General features: G+C 37.3%; 1 protein-coding gene across 2 annotated transcripts in view; it reads left to right on the top strand.

The window, feature by feature from the left end:
• The window catches only part of DDX10 (DEAD-box helicase 10), a 274,783-nt gene that overhangs the window by 146,417 nt on the left and 106,937 nt on the right, over positions 1-21,429 (top strand). The window contains exon 14 of one of the 2 annotated variants that reach the window (XM_057750938.1): positions 18,958-19,077. In XM_057750938.1, coding sequence (XP_057606921.1) covers positions 18,958-19,077 — 120 coding nt within the window. The remainder of the gene's footprint in view (positions 1-18,957; positions 19,078-21,429) is intronic. The other variant, XM_057750939.1, reaches the window with a different exon arrangement.

Here is a 21,429-nt window from a genome sequence, read left to right as displayed (position 1 = left end):
GACTGAAGAGAAAAGTGGGACCGGGGGGCTCAAGACCTCTCGGATCAAGAGCCCTGCTGACTCATCCCAGGTTGCTTTTATTGAGTTCGTGGGCTAACATTCTCAGGTTACACCCATAAACAATCAAAGGCCTCACATGACTGAGGCAATTATCTTTGTTTACTTCCTGGGTCCGAGTTGAGCAGGTGTGGATTTGAGCTGGGCCTGGAGAGCAAAACAGCCCTGGGGGCAGGAGACCTCTCTCAAAAGGATTAAGGGTCTGTGCCCCACCCGTGTTGGCCCCTCTGCGACTGTGCCTGTCTTAGGTTGTTCCTCCCTTGAGGAATCTTACCCGTCTCTGGCTAACCAGTCATCCTCCAGGGCCAAACAGGGTGATACAAGGAAGGCTCTATGCACCACCCCTGTTGGCCCCTCTGCGGCTGTGCCTGTCTTAGGTTGTTCCTTCTCTGAGAAATCTTACCCGTCTTTGGCTAACCAGCCGTCCTTCAGGGACAAACAGGGTGATATTAGTCTCCACGCCCTGCACCCTCAGTTCCTCCACTGCTCAAGCAGGACATTCTGAATCCCATCGCTCGGCCCACATACTGTAACATTTTCAAGGTTTCAGAAAGGTTCCCGAATGTCTTCCCACAAATGTGTGTGTGTGTATGCGTGTGTGTCTGTGTTTCCCGACTAGAATCCAAGCTTCACTATATCCTAAGTGCCTAGGGTAAGACTTGGGGTATAATAGATGCTTAGTCAGTGTTTGATGAATAAATGACTGAGCTTCCTTTATTCCTTATAATTATGTTTTATCCCTCCTAATCCCACAAGGAATTTGAAGTGGCTTAAAAAACACTTCTAAACATGAGAAAATAGAAAATATCAGGCATGCAAAATATAGAGTAGAATTGACTGGTGGGAAACTTAATATGCAGGTCATGCAGAGTTTCACATGCTTCTTAATATGGATCAGGAATTTGGCTCTGAGGTCTTAACTGCCAGAATGAAAAGAAGAACACTTTTTCCGTAGGGGGAAAATATTCTTGGCAATGCAACAGCTGTCTTACAGTACGTAAAGTAATTTTATATAGCAATTTTCAATACCTATCTTAAGTAAGCTGGAGAGACGATGCCAGGGTAAGATCAGGGATAGGATAGGAACTGTCTAGAAACTGATGAGATACTCATACACATTCATATTTGCTCCCTCCCTCTTACCCCACCCCTCGCCTCCGGAAATGCATGCTTGCTTCTCTGAGCAAGGTGGAGCTTACTTTAACATGATTGTCAAGGTATAGCAGCTGTTTGCTGACAAAGCAGTGAATTACAGCTTACTATTCTCAAAATGGTTCACTCCAAAGCTAGTTAAAAACTATGCAGATGCTCTGCCTCCAGCTGAACGAGGCTTACTGTAGGTGCTCAGATAAACAGCTGATAATAGTACTATTTTGATCAAGTTACTCTGTGGTAGTTTGTGGTCTTTATTAGGAAGTTCTGACATCTAACATCTTAGATTCAGAACTAATGAAGCAAATTATTAGTGAGCTTCATAAGATGCTAACTCCTGAAATCTTAATACATGAGTGGAGAATTAATTGCATTTTAATAGAGAAAATTCCCATCAGTTCAACCTGTTTACTTGATTAGATTGAAATTGAATGTATTTGAAATTAGTGTTAGGTAAATCTTTTATTAGGATCATCACATTATTGATTCAACCAAATCCTTCAAGTTACTGTATGATTTAAATAATTCAAGTTTTTGGAGGAGAACCACTTTAGGATATGTTATAAGTAGTATTCGTCAGTGATAGCACGCTAACTTGGAAATAACCACACCGAGTCCTGAAGATTCATTTCATGTTTCAGTATACTCTTTTCTTTTGAACTTACCATATCTATCCTTATATCTCAGGCATTCTTTTGGTGTAAGGAAGAGAATATTTGGGAGATGGAAGACAGTTATTATGCATCCTGTCAGTATGTTTTCCCTATTTAGAGTTGATGGTTAGTTGGGTGCCTATTACGGAAAAAAGTGGTTTCACAGTATGGTGCAATGTTTTTGCAACACATCACTACTCGTGAGAGGAATTTGTTTTCTTAGAGCTTTTGCTCTGCCTTGTTTCTTCCTTGCTTGTGATTTTTTCAGTTTGTCTCCTTTTATTACTGTAACGGTCTTAACTCTGCACAGCTGTCCTTTCCCTTGTCTGTTTTGGTCCATGTGTGCTAACTCTTTTATCCCCAGTCTTCCCTGAATCCTGTCACAGAGCACTTATTACCTCTCTACCACCCCCCCCAACTTTATTTCACCTCTATCTGTAATTACTATTTTCTTTTTCCTAGAGTGACATAAGAAAATTCAATTTGTCTTTGTTTTTATTACCAGTATAGACCTCTCAAGGGTAACACTGGAACATGAAAAAAAGCATTTAGATTGGGATTTTGACCAATATTAATTCCTTATGGGCTTTGGAAACTACATTAATTTTTTAGTGAAAAGAGTAATTTTCCACGCTATTTTCTATTAATGTAATTTCTTTTAAAAATACACAGGAAAGATAGCAATAGGTGCCCACTGGAACATGTTTTCTTTATCTAGTGAATTCTCTGTCAAAGGATTTGCTCAGGTGGAAACTGTATTTCAGTCTCTGAGAGAGGTTATGGGCTCCAGCATTTGGAAAGTAGACTAAAGTTTCCTACAGTTTTTAGAAAGTTTTCTAAATTTTTTTTTTTAATCTGTGACATTGTGGAGTTCTGAGAAGAGCGTGAGCTTCAGTGTTTGAGATTTTATAAAATTTGAGTTTGATGGGTCTGTTTAGAGCCTGCCTCTATCTCTTAGCAGGATAATTGTTAAACTTATTTTATTGTCAGTTTCATCACATGTAAGATGCAAGGAAATACCTAAAAGGGAAGCTGTGAGGAGTAAGTGAAAAGTGCAGCATCTAACATGGTATCCAGCAGATGGCACCTGTAACTAGCTACTGTTCTATAACCTTCACAAAGTTTAGTGACCTTCTGATTTGGCAGTACGTCTGTCTGGGTTGGCACTTGTCATGCGTCAGAGCTTAGGACAGATTTCATGATATCATGGCATGGATTAAGGAATAGGCTTTATTGGGAACAGGGGGCATTTTATGGGGAAAAGCCAGGATCAGCAAGAAGAATATAAGGCATGGGTTTTCCATCCTTTTATTAGTCCACACAGAGGGATGCCAAAGCTTTGATAGTCTGCTCAATATAAAGCATAGATATTTACTCTAGCAAAGGTATCCTGTCCTATCTATTATTCTCTCTTATATATTAGAACAAGTGGTAGATCAATCTTATATGTGAATTGCCACACAGATTACTTGGGAATCAGACAGAATAGTGTGGATGCTTGTAGTCATCTAAGAAATTCATCTGTCCAGCGTGTGGAGACCTGGGGTCCATGGGAAGTCAGGTTTGCCCTATTAAGGGAAGAAGCTCTCATTTTGTCTAAAGCTGAGTGAGATCGCAGCCTCTCCTGCTGGGAGAAGGGGATGAAGGAGTGATTCCAGCTCACTGACTAGGCACCCAGAGTGACTCCTGGCTGCATTTACAGGCAGTGCTACTTCTTGCCTCATACTTTATTGCCCAGGATCAGTGAATCCATTTTCTCGACTAAGTGTCAAATGTGAAACATCATGTTTGTTCATTTTTATGCTATTTAAGTAAGTTGATGTCAGAATAGGTAACAGAAGAATGCATTTCAGAGCCTTTGAATGAATATTGCTCCCAACAAAAATTGGTCTTGATTTGACCAGTCTCCACTCAACTTCACAAATAATTATTGGTTTGTTCAGGCACAGTGTTAGGCACTTACTCTAGGAATTAAGACAAGGTCCATATCCTCAGGGAGTTTGGTGTGGTGTCTAAGAGGAGTAAAATAGAAGTAGAGTGTGAGAAAAACCACGAAAGATAATCTCCAGAACCACGAAAAAGATAATCTCCAGAAGACTGAGGGAAGAAAGTGAGAAAAGGTCCCCAAAGACAGCCAGTGTTGAATCCTAAATTAAACTATCCTTTTGGGGGAGAATGTCATGCATTTTTTAAAATTGAATTATAGTTAATTTATGATGTTGTGTTAGTTTCTGGTGTACAGCAAAGTGATTCAGTTATACATATGCGTGTATGTACATATATATTCTTTTTCATATTCTTTTCCATTGTGGTTTATTATGAGATGTTGAATATAGTTCCATGTGCTATACAGTAGGACCTTGTTTATATATTTTGTATATAGTAGTTTATATCTGCTAATCCCAAACTCTTAATTTATCCGCCCTTCCCCTTTAATAACTGTAAATTTTTCTATGTCTGTGAGTCTATTTCTGTTTTCTAAATAACTTCATTTGTATTTTTTTTTGATTCCACATATAAGTGATATCATATGATATTTTTCTTTCTCTGTCTGACTTTCTTCACTTAGTATGAAAGTCTCTAGGTCCATCCATGTTGCTGCAAATGGTGTTCTTTTCTATGGCTAAGTAATATTCCAGTGTATGCATATATATATACACACACATGCTTACATACCACATCTTCTTTATCCATTCATCTGTCGATGGAGAGTTAGGTTGCTTTCATGTCTTGGCTATTGTAAATAGTGCTGCAGTGAACATTGTGGTGCATGTATCTTTTCGAATTATGTTTTTCTCTGAATATATGCCCAGGGGTGAGATTGCTAGATCATATGGTAATTCTATTTTTAGTTTTTTAAGGAACCTCCATACTATTCTCCATAGTGGCTGTGCCAGTTTATATTCCCACCAACAGTGTAGGAGGGTTCCCTTTTCTCCACATCCTTGTCAACATTTGTTACTTGTAGACTTTTTGATGATAGTTATTCTGACAGATGTGAGGTAATATCCTGTAGTTTTGATTCGCATTTCTCTAATAATTAGCGAAGCTGAGCATCTTTTCATGTGCCTCTTGGGCATCTGTATGTTTTCTTTGGAGAAATGTCTGTTTAAGTCTTCTGTCCATTTTTTGGGTTGGATTCTTTGTTTTTGTTATTGAGTTGTACGAGCTGTTTGCATATTTTGGAAATTAAGCCCTTGTTAGTTGCGTCGTTTGCAAATATTTTCTGCCAGTCTGTAGGTTGTCTTTTCATTGTGTTTATGGTTTCCTTTGCTGTGCATCAAATGTATTGATAGCTCCTGCATTTTCTAGTTTGTGGATGGAACACTAGGAAGAATGGTTTAAAAAATAAAAAGTGTTGCTTGGCTATGTAGCATAAGGAGTTTGGAGCTTAGCAAAAATTTCATTTTACTTCTTTGGGAAGTGTGGTTTATAGTAGTTTTTAGTAAGTTGTAATTCAGAATATTACATTTTAATGTTACAGATTTACTAATGAAATAGCAGGGACTCATTCTAAGGTAGGAGAAAAATAAACATGAGCAAGAATCTGTCAACACCTTTCAGTCGCTGTCAAACTTTTAAAAATGTTTAAGTGCTAAAGAGGGCAGATAGAAGTTACATTAATTACTGCATGCTCAGCATGCAATTTACCAGGAAAAAAAGGACAAAGTAGTAGAGCATTGAGGGGAAGAATACTTTTTTCTAATTGTTATGGTCTTTTTTTTTTTTTAGCTCTTTATTGGAATATATTTGCTTTATACTCTTGTACCAGTTTTTGAGGTACACCAAAGTGAATCAGCTCTATTTATACATATAGCCCCATATCCCCTCCCTCCTGCGACTCACTTCTGCTCTCCCTGTCCTGGCCCTCTAAGGCATCACCCATCATCGAGTTGATCTCCCTTTGTTATACAGCAACTTCCCACTAGCTATCTGTTTTACAGTTGGTAGTGTATCTATGTGTATGCTACTCTCTCACTTTGTCCCAGCTTCCCCTTTGCCCTCCACACCCCCAACCCCGTGCCCTCCAGTCCATTCTCTGCATCTGCATCCTTATTCTTGCCCTGTCACTGCGTTCATCAGTACCATTTTTTTTTTCTTAGATTCCATATATATGAGTTAGCATACAGTATTTGCTTTTCTCTTTCTGGCTTATTTCACTCTGTATGACAGAATCTAGGTCTAACCACCTCATTATATATAGCTCCATTTCATTCCTTTTTATGGCTGAGCAATATTCCATTGTATATATATGCCACAACTTCTTTATCCATTCATCTCTTAATGGGCATTTAGGTTGGTTCCATGTCCTGGCTATTGTAAATAGTGCTGACAGTGAACATTACGGTACATGTTTCTTTTTGGATTATGGTTTTCTCTGGGTATATGTCCAGTAGTGGGATTACTGGATCATATGGTAGTTCTATTTTTAGTTTTTTAAGGAACCTCCAAACTGTTTTCCATAGTGGCTGTACCAGCTTACATTCCCACCAACAGTGCAGGAGAGTTCCCTTTTCTTCACACCTTCTCCAACATTTGTTGTTTCTAGATTTTTTGGTGATGGCCATTCTGACTGGTGTGAGGTGATACCTCATTGTGGCTTTCACTTCCATTTCTCTGATGATTAGTGATGTTGAGCATCTTTTCATGTGTTTGTTGGCCATCTGTATGTCTTCTTTGGAGAAATGTCTATTTAGGTCTTCCGTCCATTTGTGGATTGGGTGATTTGTTTTTTTGGTATTAAGCTGCATGAGCTGCTTGTGTATTTTGGAGATTAATCATTTGTCCGTAGCTTCGTTGGCAAGTATTTTCTCCCATTCTGAGGGTTGCTTTCTTGTCTTGTTTATGGTTTCTTTCGCTGTGCAAAAGCTTTTAAGTTTTATTAGGTCCCGTTTGTTTATTCTTGATTTTATTTCCATTATTCTAGGAGGTGGGTCAACAAGGATCTTGCTTTGATGTATGTCATAGAGTGTTCTGCCTGTGATTTCCTCTAGGAGTTTTATAGTCTCTGGCCTTGCATTTAGGTCATTAATCCATTTGGAGTTTTTTTTTGTGTATGGTGTGAGGAAGTGTTCTAATTTCATTCTTTTACATGTTGCTGTCCAATTTCCCCAGCACCATTTATTGAAGAGGCTGTCTTTTTTCCATTGTATATTCTTGCCTCCTCTGGTGCCCATATGTGTTTGGGCTTACCTCTGAGTTCTCTCATCTGTTCCGTTGATCTTCCTTTCTGTTTTTGTGCCAGTGCCATACTATCTTGATCACTGTGGCCTTGTAGTATAGTTTGAAGTCAGGAAGCCTAATTCCACCAACTCCATCTTCCCTTCTCAAGATTGCTTTGGCTATTCGGGGTCTTTTGCATTTCCATCCAAATCGTAAGATTTCTTGTTCTAGTTCTGTGAAAAATGCCATTGGTAATTTGATAGGGATTGCATTGAATCTGTAAATTGCTTTGGGTAGTAGAGTCATTTTCACAATGTTGATTCTTCCAATCCAAGAATATGGTATGTTTCGCCATCTATTTGTATCGTCTTTGATTTCTTTCATCAGTGTCTTACAGTTTTCTGCATACAGGTCTTTTGCCTCCTTCTGCAGGTTTATTCCTAGGCATTTTATTCTTTTTGTTGCAGTGGTAAATGGGAGAGTCTCTGTAATTTCTCTTTATGCTTTTTTGTTGTTAGTGTATAGGAATGCAAGAGATTTCTGCATATTAATTTTGTATCCTGCTACTTTACTAACTTCATCGATTAGTGCTAGCAGTTTTCTGGTAGAGTCTTTAGGGTTTTCTATGTATAATATCATGCCATCTGCAAAGAGTGACAATTTTACTTCTTCTTTTCCAATTTGGATTCCTTTTATTTCATTTTCTTCTCTGATTGCTGTGACTAAAACTTCCAAAACTATGTTGAATAATAAATGTGAGAGTGGGCAACCTTGTCTTGTTCCTGTTCTTAGAGGGAACTCTCAGTTTTTCACCATTTACAACGATGTTGGCTTTTGGTTTGTCATATATGGCTTTTATTATGTTGAGGTAATTTCCTTCTATGCCCATTTTCTGGAGAGCTTTTATCATAAATGGATGTTGAATTTTGTCAGAAGCTTTTCTGCATCTATTGTGATTATCATATGGTTTTTATCCTTCGATTTGTTGATATGATGTATCACATTGATTGACTTGCGTATATTGAAGAATCCTTGCATTCCAGGGATAAACCCACTTGATCATGGTGTATGATCTTTTTAATGTGCTGTTGGATTCTGTTAGCTAGTATTTTGTTGAGGATTTTTGCATCTATATTCATCAGTGATATTGGCCTGTAATTTTCTTTTTGTGTGACATTTTTGCCTGGTTTTGGTATCAGGATGATGGTGGCCTCGTAGAATGAGTTCGGGAGCGGTCCTCCTTCTGCTATAATTTGCAAGAGTTTGAGAAGGATAGGTATTAGCTCTTCTGTAAATGTTTGATAGAATTCGCCTGTGAATCCGTCTGGCCCTGGGTTTTTATTTGTTGGGAGATTTTTAATCACAGTCTCAATTTCCGTACTTGTGATTGGTCTGCTCGTATTTTCCATTTCTTCCTGGTTCAGTTGTGGAAGACTGTACTTTTCTAAGAATTTATCCATTTCTTCCAGGTTATCCTATTTATTGGCATATAGTTGCTTATTGTAGTCTCTCATGATCTTTTGTATTTCTGCAGTGTCTGTTGTTACTTCTCCTTTTTCATTTCTAATTCTGTTGATTTGCGTCTTCTCCCTTCTTTTCCTGATGAGTCTGGCTAATGGTTTATCAATTTTGTTTATCTTCTCAAAGAACCAGCTTTTACTTTCATTGATCTTTGCTATTGTTTCCTTCCTTTCTTTTTCATTTATTTCTGATCTGATCTTTATGATTTCTTTCCTTCTGCTCACTTTGGGGTTTTTTTGTTCTTTCTCTAATTGTTTTAGGTGTAAGGTTAGGTTGTTTATTCGATATTTTTCTTGTTTCTTAAGGTAGGACTGTATTGCTATAAACTTCCCTCTTAGGACTGCTTTTGCTGCATCCCATAAGTTTTGGGTTGTTGTGTTTTCATTGTCATTTGTTTCTAGGTATTTTTTGATTTCCTCTTTGATTTCTGTAGTGATTTCTTGGTTGTGTAATACGTATTGTTTAGTCTCCATTTGGTTATATTTTTACAGCTTTTTTCCTGTAATTAATATCTAGTCTCTTGGCATTGTGGTCAGAGAAGATGCTTGATATGATTTCAATTTTCTTGAATTTGCTGAGGTTTGATTTGTGACCCAAGATGTGATCTATCCTGGAAAATGTTCCATGCACACTTGAGAAGAAAGTGTATTCTGTCATTTTTGGATGGAATGTCCTATAAATATCAATGAAGTCGAGATGGTCGAATGAGTCATTTAAAGCTTGTGTGTCCTTATTTATTTTCTGTTTTGATGATCTGTCCATTGATGTAAGTGGGGTGTTCAAGTCTCCGACTATTATTGTGTTACTGTCGATGTCCCCTTTTATGTCTGTTAGCATTCGCCTTATGTATTGAGGTGCTCTTATGTTGGGTGCATAGGTATTTACAATTGTTGTATGTTCTTCTTGAATGGATCCCTTGATCATTATGCATTGTCCTTCCTTGTCTCTTGTAATAGTCTTTACTTTAAAGTGTAATTTGTCTGCGATGAGTATTGCTACTCCTGCTTTCTTTTGACTTCCATTTGCACAGAATATCTTTTTCTATCCCTTTGCTTTCAGTCTATATGTATCCCTTGATCTGAAGTGGGTTTCTTGTAGCCAGCATATAGAAGGGTCTTGTTTTTGTATCCATTGAGCCAGTCTGTGTCTTTTGGTTGGAGCATTTAATCCATTTACATTTAAGGTGATTATTGACATGTGTGTTCCAATTACCATTTTCTTAATTGTTTTGGATTTGTTTTTGTAGTTTTTTTTCCTTCTCTTGTGTTTCCTATTTAGAGAAGTTCCTTTAGCACTTGTTGTAAGGCTGGTTTGTTGGTGCTGAATTAACTTTTGCTTGTGTGTAATGCTTTTGTTTTCTCTGTCGAATCTGAATGAGATTCTTGCTGGGTGTAGTATTCTTGGCTGTAGGTTTTTCTCTTTCAGAACTTTCAGTATATCTTGCCATTCCCGTCTGGCCTGCAGACTTTCTGCAGAAAGATCAGCTGTTATCCTTATAGATTTTCCCTTATATGTTATTTGTTGCTTTTCTCTTGCTGCTTTTAATATTTTTTCTTTGTGTTTAATTGTCATTAGTTTGATTAATATGTGCCTTGGTGTATTTCTCCTTGGGTTTATTCTGTATGGGACTCTCTGTGCTTCTTGGAATTGATTATTTCCTTTCCTATGTTGGGGAAGTTTTCCACTGTAACCTCTTCAAATATTTTCTCAGACCCTTTCTTTTTTGCTTCTTCTTCTGGGATTCCTGTGATTTGAATGTTGGTACGCTTAATGTTGTCAGCAAGGTCTCTGAGACTGTATTCTATTCCTTTTATTCTTTTTTCTCTTTCCTGCTCTGTGGCAGTCATTTCCCCCATTCTATCTTCCAACTCACTTATTCATTCTTCTTCCTCAGTTATTCTGCTGTTATACCATCTAGAGTATTTTTAATTTCAGTTATTTTGTTGTCCATTACTCTGTTTGTTCTTTAGTTCTTCAGAGTTCTTATTAACTGTTTCTTTTATTTTCTGTATTTTTTAATTGAGATTTTGAATCATCTTTACCATCATTACTCTGAATTTTTTTGCAGGCAATTTGTCTGTTTCCTCTTCATTTATTTGGTCTTGTGGGTTTCTTCCCTGCTCTTTTGCCTTCATGGTGTTTCTTTGTTTTCTCATTTTGTCTAATTTATAGGATTTGCTTTCTCCTTTCCCTGTGCTGCCTAGTAGTAATTCCTCTTGTTTCTGCCCTCTGCCCGCTGTGGTGGGCTTTGTCCAGTGTCTCGAGTAGGCTTCCTCTTGGGGTGTCTGGTGTCTGCTTTCCAGTGTGTGGCTCTGTGTCTTTTCTCTCTGATGAGCAGGGCCGTGTTAGGTTGTGTGTTTTAGGGTATCTGTGAGGTTAATATGGCTTTAGGTAGTCTGTGTGCTGATGGGTGGGTTTGTGTTCTTATCTTGTTTGTAGTTTGGTGTGAGGTATCCAGCACTGGCCATTGCAGACAGTCGGATGAAGCTGAGTCTTAGACTGTGATACAGGGCTCTGTGAGAGTTCTCTGCAGTTAATCTTGCCTATGTCTGAGGACTCGCTAGTAGTCTAGAATCCTGGATTCAGTGCTCCCCCCACAGAGCCTCCTACTTGACTTCTGATGGAGAATTCCAGACTTCAGAGGTTGCTTGTCCCAGTTATATCCGGATCTTTGTAGTCCTTTTTGGTGTCCGAGGTCGTTTGCTGGTGTTCAGCTGGTTCTCTGTGGGAATTATTGCGTCTTCTGGTGTATTCCTGATGCATCTGTGGGGAGGGGTGCATTCCAGGTCCTTCTACTTCGCCACCATCTTTTTTCTCTCCCTCCTGTTTTTTCAGTGAGTTTCAGCTGAGGCCCAGGGTGGGGAAGGGAGCCTGCAAAGGATGGACAGACCTGGAGGAAGGGCTATTATCAGAGGGAGGTGTCCTGGGGCTTGCTGAGCTGCTGTGTCGGAGTGGAGCAGAGGGACATATGGGGCACAGGAGGAAGGTTGCTGGTGGCTGTGACCCTGCCTGCAGTGACAGTGGGCCCACCATCCCTCATTCTCTGCGTCTACCCTTGTCGCCTCTGCGACCGCTGCCACCACCATTACGCTCTTTGGAGAAATTTAAAAAAAGTTAGCGGTTAGATTTAGTCATATATATGGTCTTTCTATTAAAAATAAATAAATTAAAAATAAAACAACAACAACGAAACACTTTTAAAATGCATTTCTTGAGAGATTATTTGCATTTTAAAGAAAACTGTTTCTTGTTGACCAACTTTTGAGTTCCATTTTATGGAGTTTCTGAGTATTGTCTGGGAAAATTATGATTCTCAGAGGAAAGTGTGGTCTCTGGGATGTTTCTAAGATATTTTATTAGCTATATGTGGTGTTAAGGTAAGACCACAAGCTGGGTTTTGGGGTTTGTTTGTTTTTTGTTGTTGATCAATGTAGGTTTTTATTGTTATTTTAAAGTATAATTGATTTACAATATTGTATTAGTGTCCGGTGTGCAATATAGTGATTCAGTATTTTTATACATCACAAAGTGGTCACCACAGTAAGTCTAGTTACCATCTGTCAAAAGTTATTACAATATTATTGGCTCTTTTCCCTGTGCTGTACAGTACATTCCTGTGACTTATGTATTTTAAAGCTGGAATTTTATACCTCTTAATTCCCTTTATCTGTTTTGCTTACCCCCCCCCCCCCCCCCCCCCGCCCGCCCCAGCATTTAGAGTTCCAGCCCTAACCTTGCTGATATTGGTTGTGTGATCTTGAAATCCTCTTAACTTCTACATATACAGATGCATTCAGTGTTATTTCTCTAGGCGATTTTGGCCTTTTATCCTTCCAGGTTCTGTATTTAATAATGCCAATATTTAAAAATCACCACTATTTTATAAATGGTGTATTTTTAAGAATATCTAATTTTAAATGACTGGACATCATCCAAGCACATTTTGTTGAAACGTGTACATGTAGGCTGGACTTTGACCTTTCATTTGGTACTTTTTGCTTAGCTAACTTTTGTATACAATAGAAGGCAGAGCTTGGAAACTTGATGTACATGTGGTTGTGAACATGGCTTGAAGTGGACGTGGTAGTGATGTTTATTATTTCCCTTAGTTAAGATATATCCCATGCATGTCTTGTGATTTGCTGATGTTAGCCAATTTAGCAAAATGGCAGACATTGGAACCATGGAAGGTGGTAGAGAAGTAGGTAGCTTCACTGCTTCCCTAAGAGAATGTACCTTACTGTTGTATTGTTTATAGTAGTTTCGTGAATGCTGCCCTGATTCTTTTAACTTAGTTTATTACCACCATTATTGCCTCCCTTATGTAGTCAGTCTCCCTTAACTTTGTTAGCTAAATGGCTATGTAACAGAAATTAGCTTGCCTTTTTATACTGCTGGGTTTTTAGTATATAGCTCATAATATTTGTAAGTTCCAGAAGAATTTCAAAAGATGTAGGAGACAACAGAAATTGATGTAGCCAATTTGGACTCAAGTTAGAATTGAAATCCATACTGTCATTTTAAAGTCTAAAAAGAGGCAAAAAGCATGTATCAAGCTCCTTTTCTCTAAATTGCTTCCAGCTGCCTGCTTCTTAATATAGAAATATTTATTACAAGTGGCAGGTTAAAAATTGAGTTTCTAAGGCAAAATATGACTGGTTCTATAATTTTGTTAAAGAACAGGAAATATCTGAGATGTTGCCTCTATAGTGGCTGGTGGGGGGTGGGGACGGGGGGGCGGAGGGCATGGTATGGAGCAAATAATACCTATTTCTTGGCTAGCAAAAACAAAAAAGAAAGAAAGAAAAACGAACCCCGCCCCCCCCAAACCCAAACAGAAAACAGTCTAGACAATTTCGGTGAACTAAAGAAAAATTTCCTAGGGTCGTGAATTAGAAATATGAATTATTTTCATATGTTATGCATTGCAGCAGTATAAAGCTGCTGAAAAGGTAGAACAAACCATTTAAGGTAATAGATAAGACAAAGACAATGATGGATTTGCCTGGCCATGAAACTCAATGGAGGATGAGACTTAAAGTAAGGAAATAAGCGAAGTAAAATATGGCCGGGGTGGGGAAAAGAGATTTAAATCTTACCTAGACTAGTTGGAGGAAATGGAAGATTTAAAGACTGAAATGCTGTAAAGAGGCTTTTTAAAATGAAGGAAAATTTTATGTTAATTCTGACAAGAAATTGATGAGAAAAGGGGGACACATGTTGAAGAAAAAACACTGACATTTGAATGAGCGTTTGGTGGGGGGAGCTTAACGTATGAAAAACGAGAGAAGGAATACGTAGAGGGAAATGGCAACTGTATTGGAGATAGATTTGAAAGTTATTTCTCTGAAAGCATTCAGCAGTTAAGTTCAGGTGGCAGGTACACACTCTCAGGAAGAGTTTGTTAGGTTCTGGAAAGTATTCCAAGTTAAGCTCTGGATTCAGGGAGTAGCAGTCACGAAGGAGGAATCTAGAGAGCAAAAAACTTCATGAAAGTTGGTTGTTCCTTAGGATCCTCTTAGCTAGAAGAAGTCCAAACGAAGCTGAGAGCACCACATATCACATAGTTTTTGGTCTGGGGAAAAAGAAAAAGAAGCAATACTCAGTTGTCCGTTTTCCTATTTATGTTGACTGGTTAATATGGTTTTAAAGAAGATAATCACAAATATTTCATAATAAATATTTTGTCATTGCTGCTTAATATAATGTAGTGCTCATTAACCGTTCTCACTACTTTATACATTGAAATTGCAGTTCACAGACTGTAATGAAATTAGTAGTGCATGGCCTTATTGACCATACAGAATAGAGAAAGAGAAAGATTAACAGTTACCTATGGTTTGCTTCTTAATATAATCACAAAGACTGATCTAACCTTAAAAAAAAAATGAGGAACTTTGTTGGGCTGTGTAGGCTCCCATGTGTATGATTTTGTGTTTAAAATAAACACGTTATTTATACAATTCGGAAGTTTGTAAGGATTTATAGAATGGGTCTTTTAGGCAGTCTTCTAGATATAATTTATGAAGTGTCAATATCAAGTAATGAGACAAATATCTGATAGAAGTAAATTCTATAACAGCTCTGATTCTCATTAGAAAGGAGGTAGTGTTGGGGTCTTATAACTAGAAGAGCATATGTGATCTTTTGGTTAAGATGTCAAAACCATAGGCAACAAAAGCTGAAATAAGCAAGGGAGCTGCATCAAACTCTACAATGCAAAGGAAATGAGTTAAAAAGGTAACCTATACAATGGCAGAAAATATTTACAAATGATATATCTGATAAAGGCTTAATATCTTAGATATATAAGGAACTCATACAACTCAAAAACAAAAAACCAAATAATCATATTTTAAAATGGGCAAATAACCTGAATAGATTTTTTTCCAAAGAAGATATACAAATGAGCAATAAGTACATGAAAATGTGCTCAACATCACTAATCATCAGAGAAGTTTAGATAGCTTTAAAATAGATTGTCACATACTGCATCCTTAATTGAAACTAAAATTAAAATATGTGAATTATTGTAGTTCAGCAAATATAGGATGATTAACGATTATGGTTACATGGCAGGCAGTTTTGCTTTTTTTAGAAAAAAATCATAAACAAATTCTAGTAGGGTTTGGTTTTTTAGGCAATGGAAATATCTAAAGTTAAGTATGTTTGGACTTTGGGGCAACCGTGTTTACAAATGCTACAAAATGCCCTTATCTTTAACATGAGGGCTTAATAGGTATCCTCTAAGTTTCCTACCAGTGTTGATAGTTCTTTATTTTGTTGGTTTTCTTCACTTTTAGATACAGTTTCTATTATAAATTACTAATTTTTCAGTGACACGTATGGAGCTACTGTAAGGAAAGATAAAAATCTAATTTCTTTGGAGTGTCTTTCTCTTTAATTTTAACTTTCATCTGTGATTTTCTTTTTTGTTGTTTTGCAATAATACTTTTATTTTATCCTCTATGATATCTAGTAATGCTTATACTAAAGCAGGTTTTTTTTCATTGATTATATTTTGAATCTTCTTGTAGCCAATATTAACTAACATGGCCCTTTTGATAGAAACCATTATTGTGTTTGTAGCTGTTCTTGTTGTTGTTTTATCCTCCAAGTTATTCATGGCAACCTGCTACAGCTGTCACTATTGAGGATGACTTGGTGCTTTATCAGCTTTGTATCTTACGACATTCTCCTCTTGGCATTTTAAAGTATAGCATACATGTTGTGGAAGAAGTGCAAATAGAAATGAAAATTGCATTTTGATGTTTTACGTCTTGTCAGGAAATCTTTCATTATACTTTCTGACTGCTGCAAATTTCATTTATGTACCAATAATATAAAGGCTTATAGTCAAAATATAACTCTTGCCTAGCAGTAGGTATACTTTATATTTTTTGTGACTATGTATGGAAATGTACAGTATTAGTGAACAGTTTCCACCTTGTTCAAGAGCCAATGTTGAAACTTTTAAGAAAACTAAGATCGCGTTTTAAGTATGGCACAAACAGAAAACCTAGAAAATTTTATTATTTTTAAAAATTAGTTTTATAAAAATTAAAAATATCTGCTTGGCAAAACTCAAAAACAAAGCAAACAAAAGAATATTACCCTATATGGCAAAGGTATAAACATAAATGATGAAGTGGGAGAAAATATTGAAGCATCTTTAACAAATGAAGAAGTTTCACAAATTAATAAATAAAATTCCAGGAATTCATTAAAAATGCTGGCAATGAATATATACAGTGCATTGAGAAATAAATGCCTTTGCAAAGATGTTCTGCTATGATTAAAATACAAATGCAAATTAAAACTTCCCTGAGATATTATTTTTTCACCAAGTTGACTGGTAAATATAAAGCCTAATATTATATTGGTTTGGCCAGAAAGTTCGCTTGAGTTTTTCCATAAGATCTTTCGTAACTTTTTGGCCAATCCAATACTTTGTTTGAATAGATATGGAGAATCAGTTACTCTCAAATTTTTGATTGGAGTATAAATTTGAATAACTTCTCTGGAAATATCTTTCAAAATTTAAAAACACATAGTCTTTGACCAAGTGCTTTTAACTTCTAGAAGTGTATCCTAGGTAGATAAATGCACATGTATATGAAGGTGTAAATACAAGACTGTTCATTGCAGGGAGGGCTCTTGTAGTAATTTGGTGTTCTTCATATGTACCTGAATGTGGGTAGAATGTCTCTGGAAGGATACAGAAAAAGCTAGTAGCAGCGTTTGCTTCTTGGGACGTAAACTGAGACAGCCGAAGAGGACATAAATGCAACTTTTTAACTGAATATCCTTTACAGAATAAATCAGTGTGTGTTACCTGCTAAAATTAATATTCATAAGAATGACAAACTAAAACTCTCTTATAAGCCATATGTGAAATATGCTGTCAGGGGACACACAGAAGGTACTTGTGCATCACCAATGTGTCAGTAATATAGCAGTGTTTGGGTATTTGCTGCTCCGTTTGAACATCTGTCCCTCAAAGGAGGTTTTCTTTGACTTCCCCTCCTCACCCTAGACTATCTAGGGCAGGCACCCTGTTAAAGATTTATTCATCCTCTTTATTTTGTCTGAGCACTTACTATATCTGTGATTAAATAATGTTTAATTTTTTTTTTCCCATTGATAGGGTTAGGTCTATTGAGGGTTGGGAGTCTACCTGTCTCTTTCACTGCTGGGGCGGTATGTACTGTGAAATTGTGTGTGTTGATAACATTGCATATTTGAGTAAGTGAGGATTAATTCTAGAGTATCAGAGCAAAGCCATAGCCTATTAGGAAAATACAATAAACATGTCTTCTCATCCATGTTGGCATTTCTGTTCCTTCTTTCAGTGGCTTCCCTAAAACAAACAAACAAACAAATTTAACCTTTTTGTGTGTGTGTTTGGGGAAGAGAGGGAGATCACAGATCCCTTTTAGAAGCCATGATAAACATAAAATTGCAAAGATGTAAATACCTCTAAATTTTGTTACATAATTTCAATGGTATCATGGATTTCCCTAAAGCTCTTGATGTAGACTCACATGACTCCAAGCTTTCACTCTGCAGGATTGATTTTTCTGACTGTTATTTTATTCTGACAGTTTTTGGTGTCTTTGCTTTTTTGACTGTTTCTCTTGTTCCTAGGGCTGGGCTTTTGTATTTTATTACAACAAATTTCAGACATTAGAAAAGTTGAAAAAGTGTACTTTGGGTACCAAAATATCCATCACTCATATTCTACAATTAACCTTGTACCATATTTCCTTTCTCATGTAATTTTCCATCAATCCATTCACCATCCTTTTTTTATTTAATGCATTTCTGTGTAAGTTGCCAACATCATTATACTTTCTTCCATATAAAGTTCAATATTGTTTACAGGATTCTTTTTTGAGGTAGAAATTTATATACAATGAAATGCACCAATTTTAAGTGTAACATTTGATGAATTTTGACAAGTGTATACACTTGTGTAGCTCAAACTCCTATCAAGGTGTAGAGCCTTATAACCACCCCCAGCAAATTTGCTCCTGTTGCTCCTCAGTATTTTTTGTGCTTTATTTAAGTGACTATAACTTACTCCTGTTTAATTGTTATTTTTATATCATAATGATCCTCTCAGATTTGCACTGTTTGATCAGCATTTTCTATATCAGGATCCTTAAGAATCAGCCTAGCCGTGAAACCAGGAAGATGCATAGGAGGCAGTAACTTAGTCTCCACCCTGGTGGTTGTGTTGGTGGTGTTCTTTGATAAGTGTGTGCAGGGTAAAAGAGGCGTAGGAGTAATGATGGGGTGGAAGGAAGTCTCATTAGTGCCCTGTGTTCACAAGGTGTGCTACAGGGAGAAACTCATTTTGGTTGTCTCTTACTCCATCTCACCTTTGAACACAGCTTCGTTACCATAGGATGTTTTCCAGTATTCATATAGTGAACTTCTGTAATGGGAGGAAGATTGTTGAGTCACAAACAATGTATTGGAGTCATTTTGCTTTCCAGGGAGACATTTTCCTAGTCTAAAATTTTAAGTTTGTACTTGAAAGTTAGAGCTGTTTTTAACTGGAAGATAGCTTGCTTTATGTGACATGTGCATTTATCACATTGTCGTGTTGTTTTTGATGCTTCAGCATTGTCAGGATAGCACAGCTTTAGTAACAGAAGAAATGTAAGGTTGTTTATGTCTCATCTTCCTGTTCAAATGTAAACCCCTTTAGCACTGAGGGGGTCATTAGCTAATAAGTCTAATATAATCTTATTTCTGGACAGCAGTTTTGGTACTTCTCATTAGCCAGGAAGCAGTAAACACACTCAGTTTTGGAAAGTGTATTGCCAGTGTTAAATTGTTAATATAAAGCAGCTGTTTACCTAATCATCTTTTTTTTTTTTTTTTTTTGTATATTCTCACAAAGAAGAAAGAACCTTCTAAATCCAGTGTGAAGAAAAAAGTGACCAAGGTTGCAGAAGCAAAAAAAGTAATGAAGAGAAATTTTAAAGTAAATAAGAAAATAAAGTTTACTGATGAAGGGGAGGTAAGATTCTGTAAGTGCTTCTTTTTTGAAGTACATTCCAAGCATTAGAAAGAGTTTGACTCTGCTGCTGACTCGCCATTCTTTAATAAGAAAAATAATGTTTCTCTAAAGCTCTCAGGCAATTCCTTTCATTGTTACTATAGGCATTTGGTCAACTCTGCATCTGTAGGCAAGAATGCCTTTCTGACAATAAGCTGGGATACTTCTTGGTGATCACAACAGGGTTGGTTTTGAACTTTCCAAATCCTGTTTTTATAGATAAGACTTTCCTGTCATGGGGTCCATCTGTCAGCATGCTCTGTGGGAACATGCTCAAGGATAGAAACACATCTACTGGCCACAGGTTCTTTTCTTAATTTTAGAAAGCCTCTGCTCTGTGGTTCCTCAATTTTAGATGCCATATTGACATGTTTTTAACTTAGTGGCCTGCTGTGGGAAGGAGTTCTCTGCTTTAACATAACATCAGACATATAGATGCCTGGTTTTCATTTCACCATTACCTGGTTTTAGTGTAAATACATCCCCATAGAGTAGGGAAGGGGTTATTACTCACAGATTGCTCATGAAAGATCACTCTATTAGATTATAATATTATCTTCATTTTTAAAGAGGAAATACATCTGGAATGTCAAGTGACTCGCCTAGGGAGTGATGGCTGGAGTCAGTGGTCATGGCAGAATCTTCTGAATATTGTCTCTGTTTCACTCTCACCAACCTGCAGGTTTCCCTGTTCACCCTGATACAGCATTCAGCTCCCCATGCCCACCACAACCTCATTTCCCTTGCCTTATGTTTATTTTTTCTTCATAGCACTTATTATGAGACTTTACATTCTGTATTTATTTGGTGGTTGTCCATTTCTTCCACTCTGTTGGGAATGAGGGAAGGTCTTTCCACTCCAGTGGGATGAGGGAAGGTGTTTCTTTTCTGCTGGGATGAGAAAAGCTACATGAGGGAAGGTATTTGTTGACTCTGTTTACTGCTCTGTCCTGTGCACTTAGAATAGTACCTAACAAATAGCCCTCAGAAAAAGTCTGTTCTCATACCCCAGTAAAATAACAGAGCTTTTTATACTGACTGTGATGTATCACATCAGATGTTTCATCATTATTAATATAAATGCTGCCTGCACAGTCTGTATTCAGTGGAGTGTGTTTCCTTTTAATTCTGAAGTTAACAAAGATTTGGATGTTACTTTGGGCCAGAGGGCTTTGTTTTAGAAGTCCAAATTTGCGCTTATAATATGGAGTAAAATGGTGTATAAGTCATATGAAAACTAACAAAGTAGAATGCAATTCAAAGTGTTATTGAAGTTGCAGAGGAAGCCTATATAATTGAAAAGTAGGAATCTTTGTGAAATTACTGAAAAGAGGTCAGCACCTGAGAAACAGACTAAACCAGATAATAGTTAGTTGTAGTATTTCATTGGCTGCTCACTGTAAAGGAAGATGAGTGCTGTTAGGGTAATGGGGTTCCTTACTGTGGTACTGAGTTTAACTGCATGGATTAAACCCATTAGCTTCAAGTTGAGGGTAAATCCTTAACTGTAACATGTTTCAGTATAAACTTATTGCTGATAGGAGCTCTGTATGGCTGTGAGCTACACTGAAGCTTCTGATCTAAAACTCTGAAAGAAATGCTACCATTTGTTCAACGCACAGGGGGATGAATCTTTTTCACTCTGATAGAAAAAGGAGTGAGGAGTCAGAGCAAAGGGTGGCATTCTCACTGTCACAGCTCACCCCTCTCACTGCTTCCTCAGTGCCAGTGACTGCTAGCATGGCTACTCCTGCATTTGTGACCCTTGTTCATTGCTTCAAGTTGCAACTCTGTAGGAATCTCATCCTGAAGAGTGTGGTGGTGACAAGAGTGACAGGAGGCGTTAATACCTGTGATGTGTGTGCCTACAGCTTCCATTTGCCTGCTGTTTAATTAGCGGTCTTTCGGAAACTGTGGCTGTGCTCAGATCCTCCTGACAACCAGTTATTAGGTAAAATAAGAGAATTGTTCTTGTCTAAATTGTGTAGAATTTTACTGTATTAGGCCTGGAAGATTATTAAGTCAGACAAACCTTATTTTTCAGGCAATGACACAGATGTCCAGAGTTTAAGTAATTCATTCAAGATTATGCGCTGGGCTGGTGAAAAAGCCAGGACATTAAGCCAGGTCTTCTGACTCCCAGATCCGTGCTCTGACTTCTTTGTCACCTTGTTCCTAACCATAAAATGTTTGTAGATCTGAGCAGGCTTGTGAAACCCAAACTAACTTTCTCCTTTACATTTAGGTTAGTTGTTTCAGTTTTTATGTGTGGTACCAGCTGATGTGTGATACCTCAGTCAGTTTTGAACATCT

This window comes from Hippopotamus amphibius, chromosome 9 (genome assembly GCF_030028045.1).
Source record: "Hippopotamus amphibius kiboko isolate mHipAmp2 chromosome 9, mHipAmp2.hap2, whole genome shotgun sequence".
NCBI classification, from domain to species: Eukaryota; Metazoa; Chordata; class Mammalia; order Artiodactyla; family Hippopotamidae; genus Hippopotamus; species Hippopotamus amphibius.
Note: the sequence above shows the minus strand (reverse complement) of the source record. Positions and strands in the feature narration are given on the sequence as shown.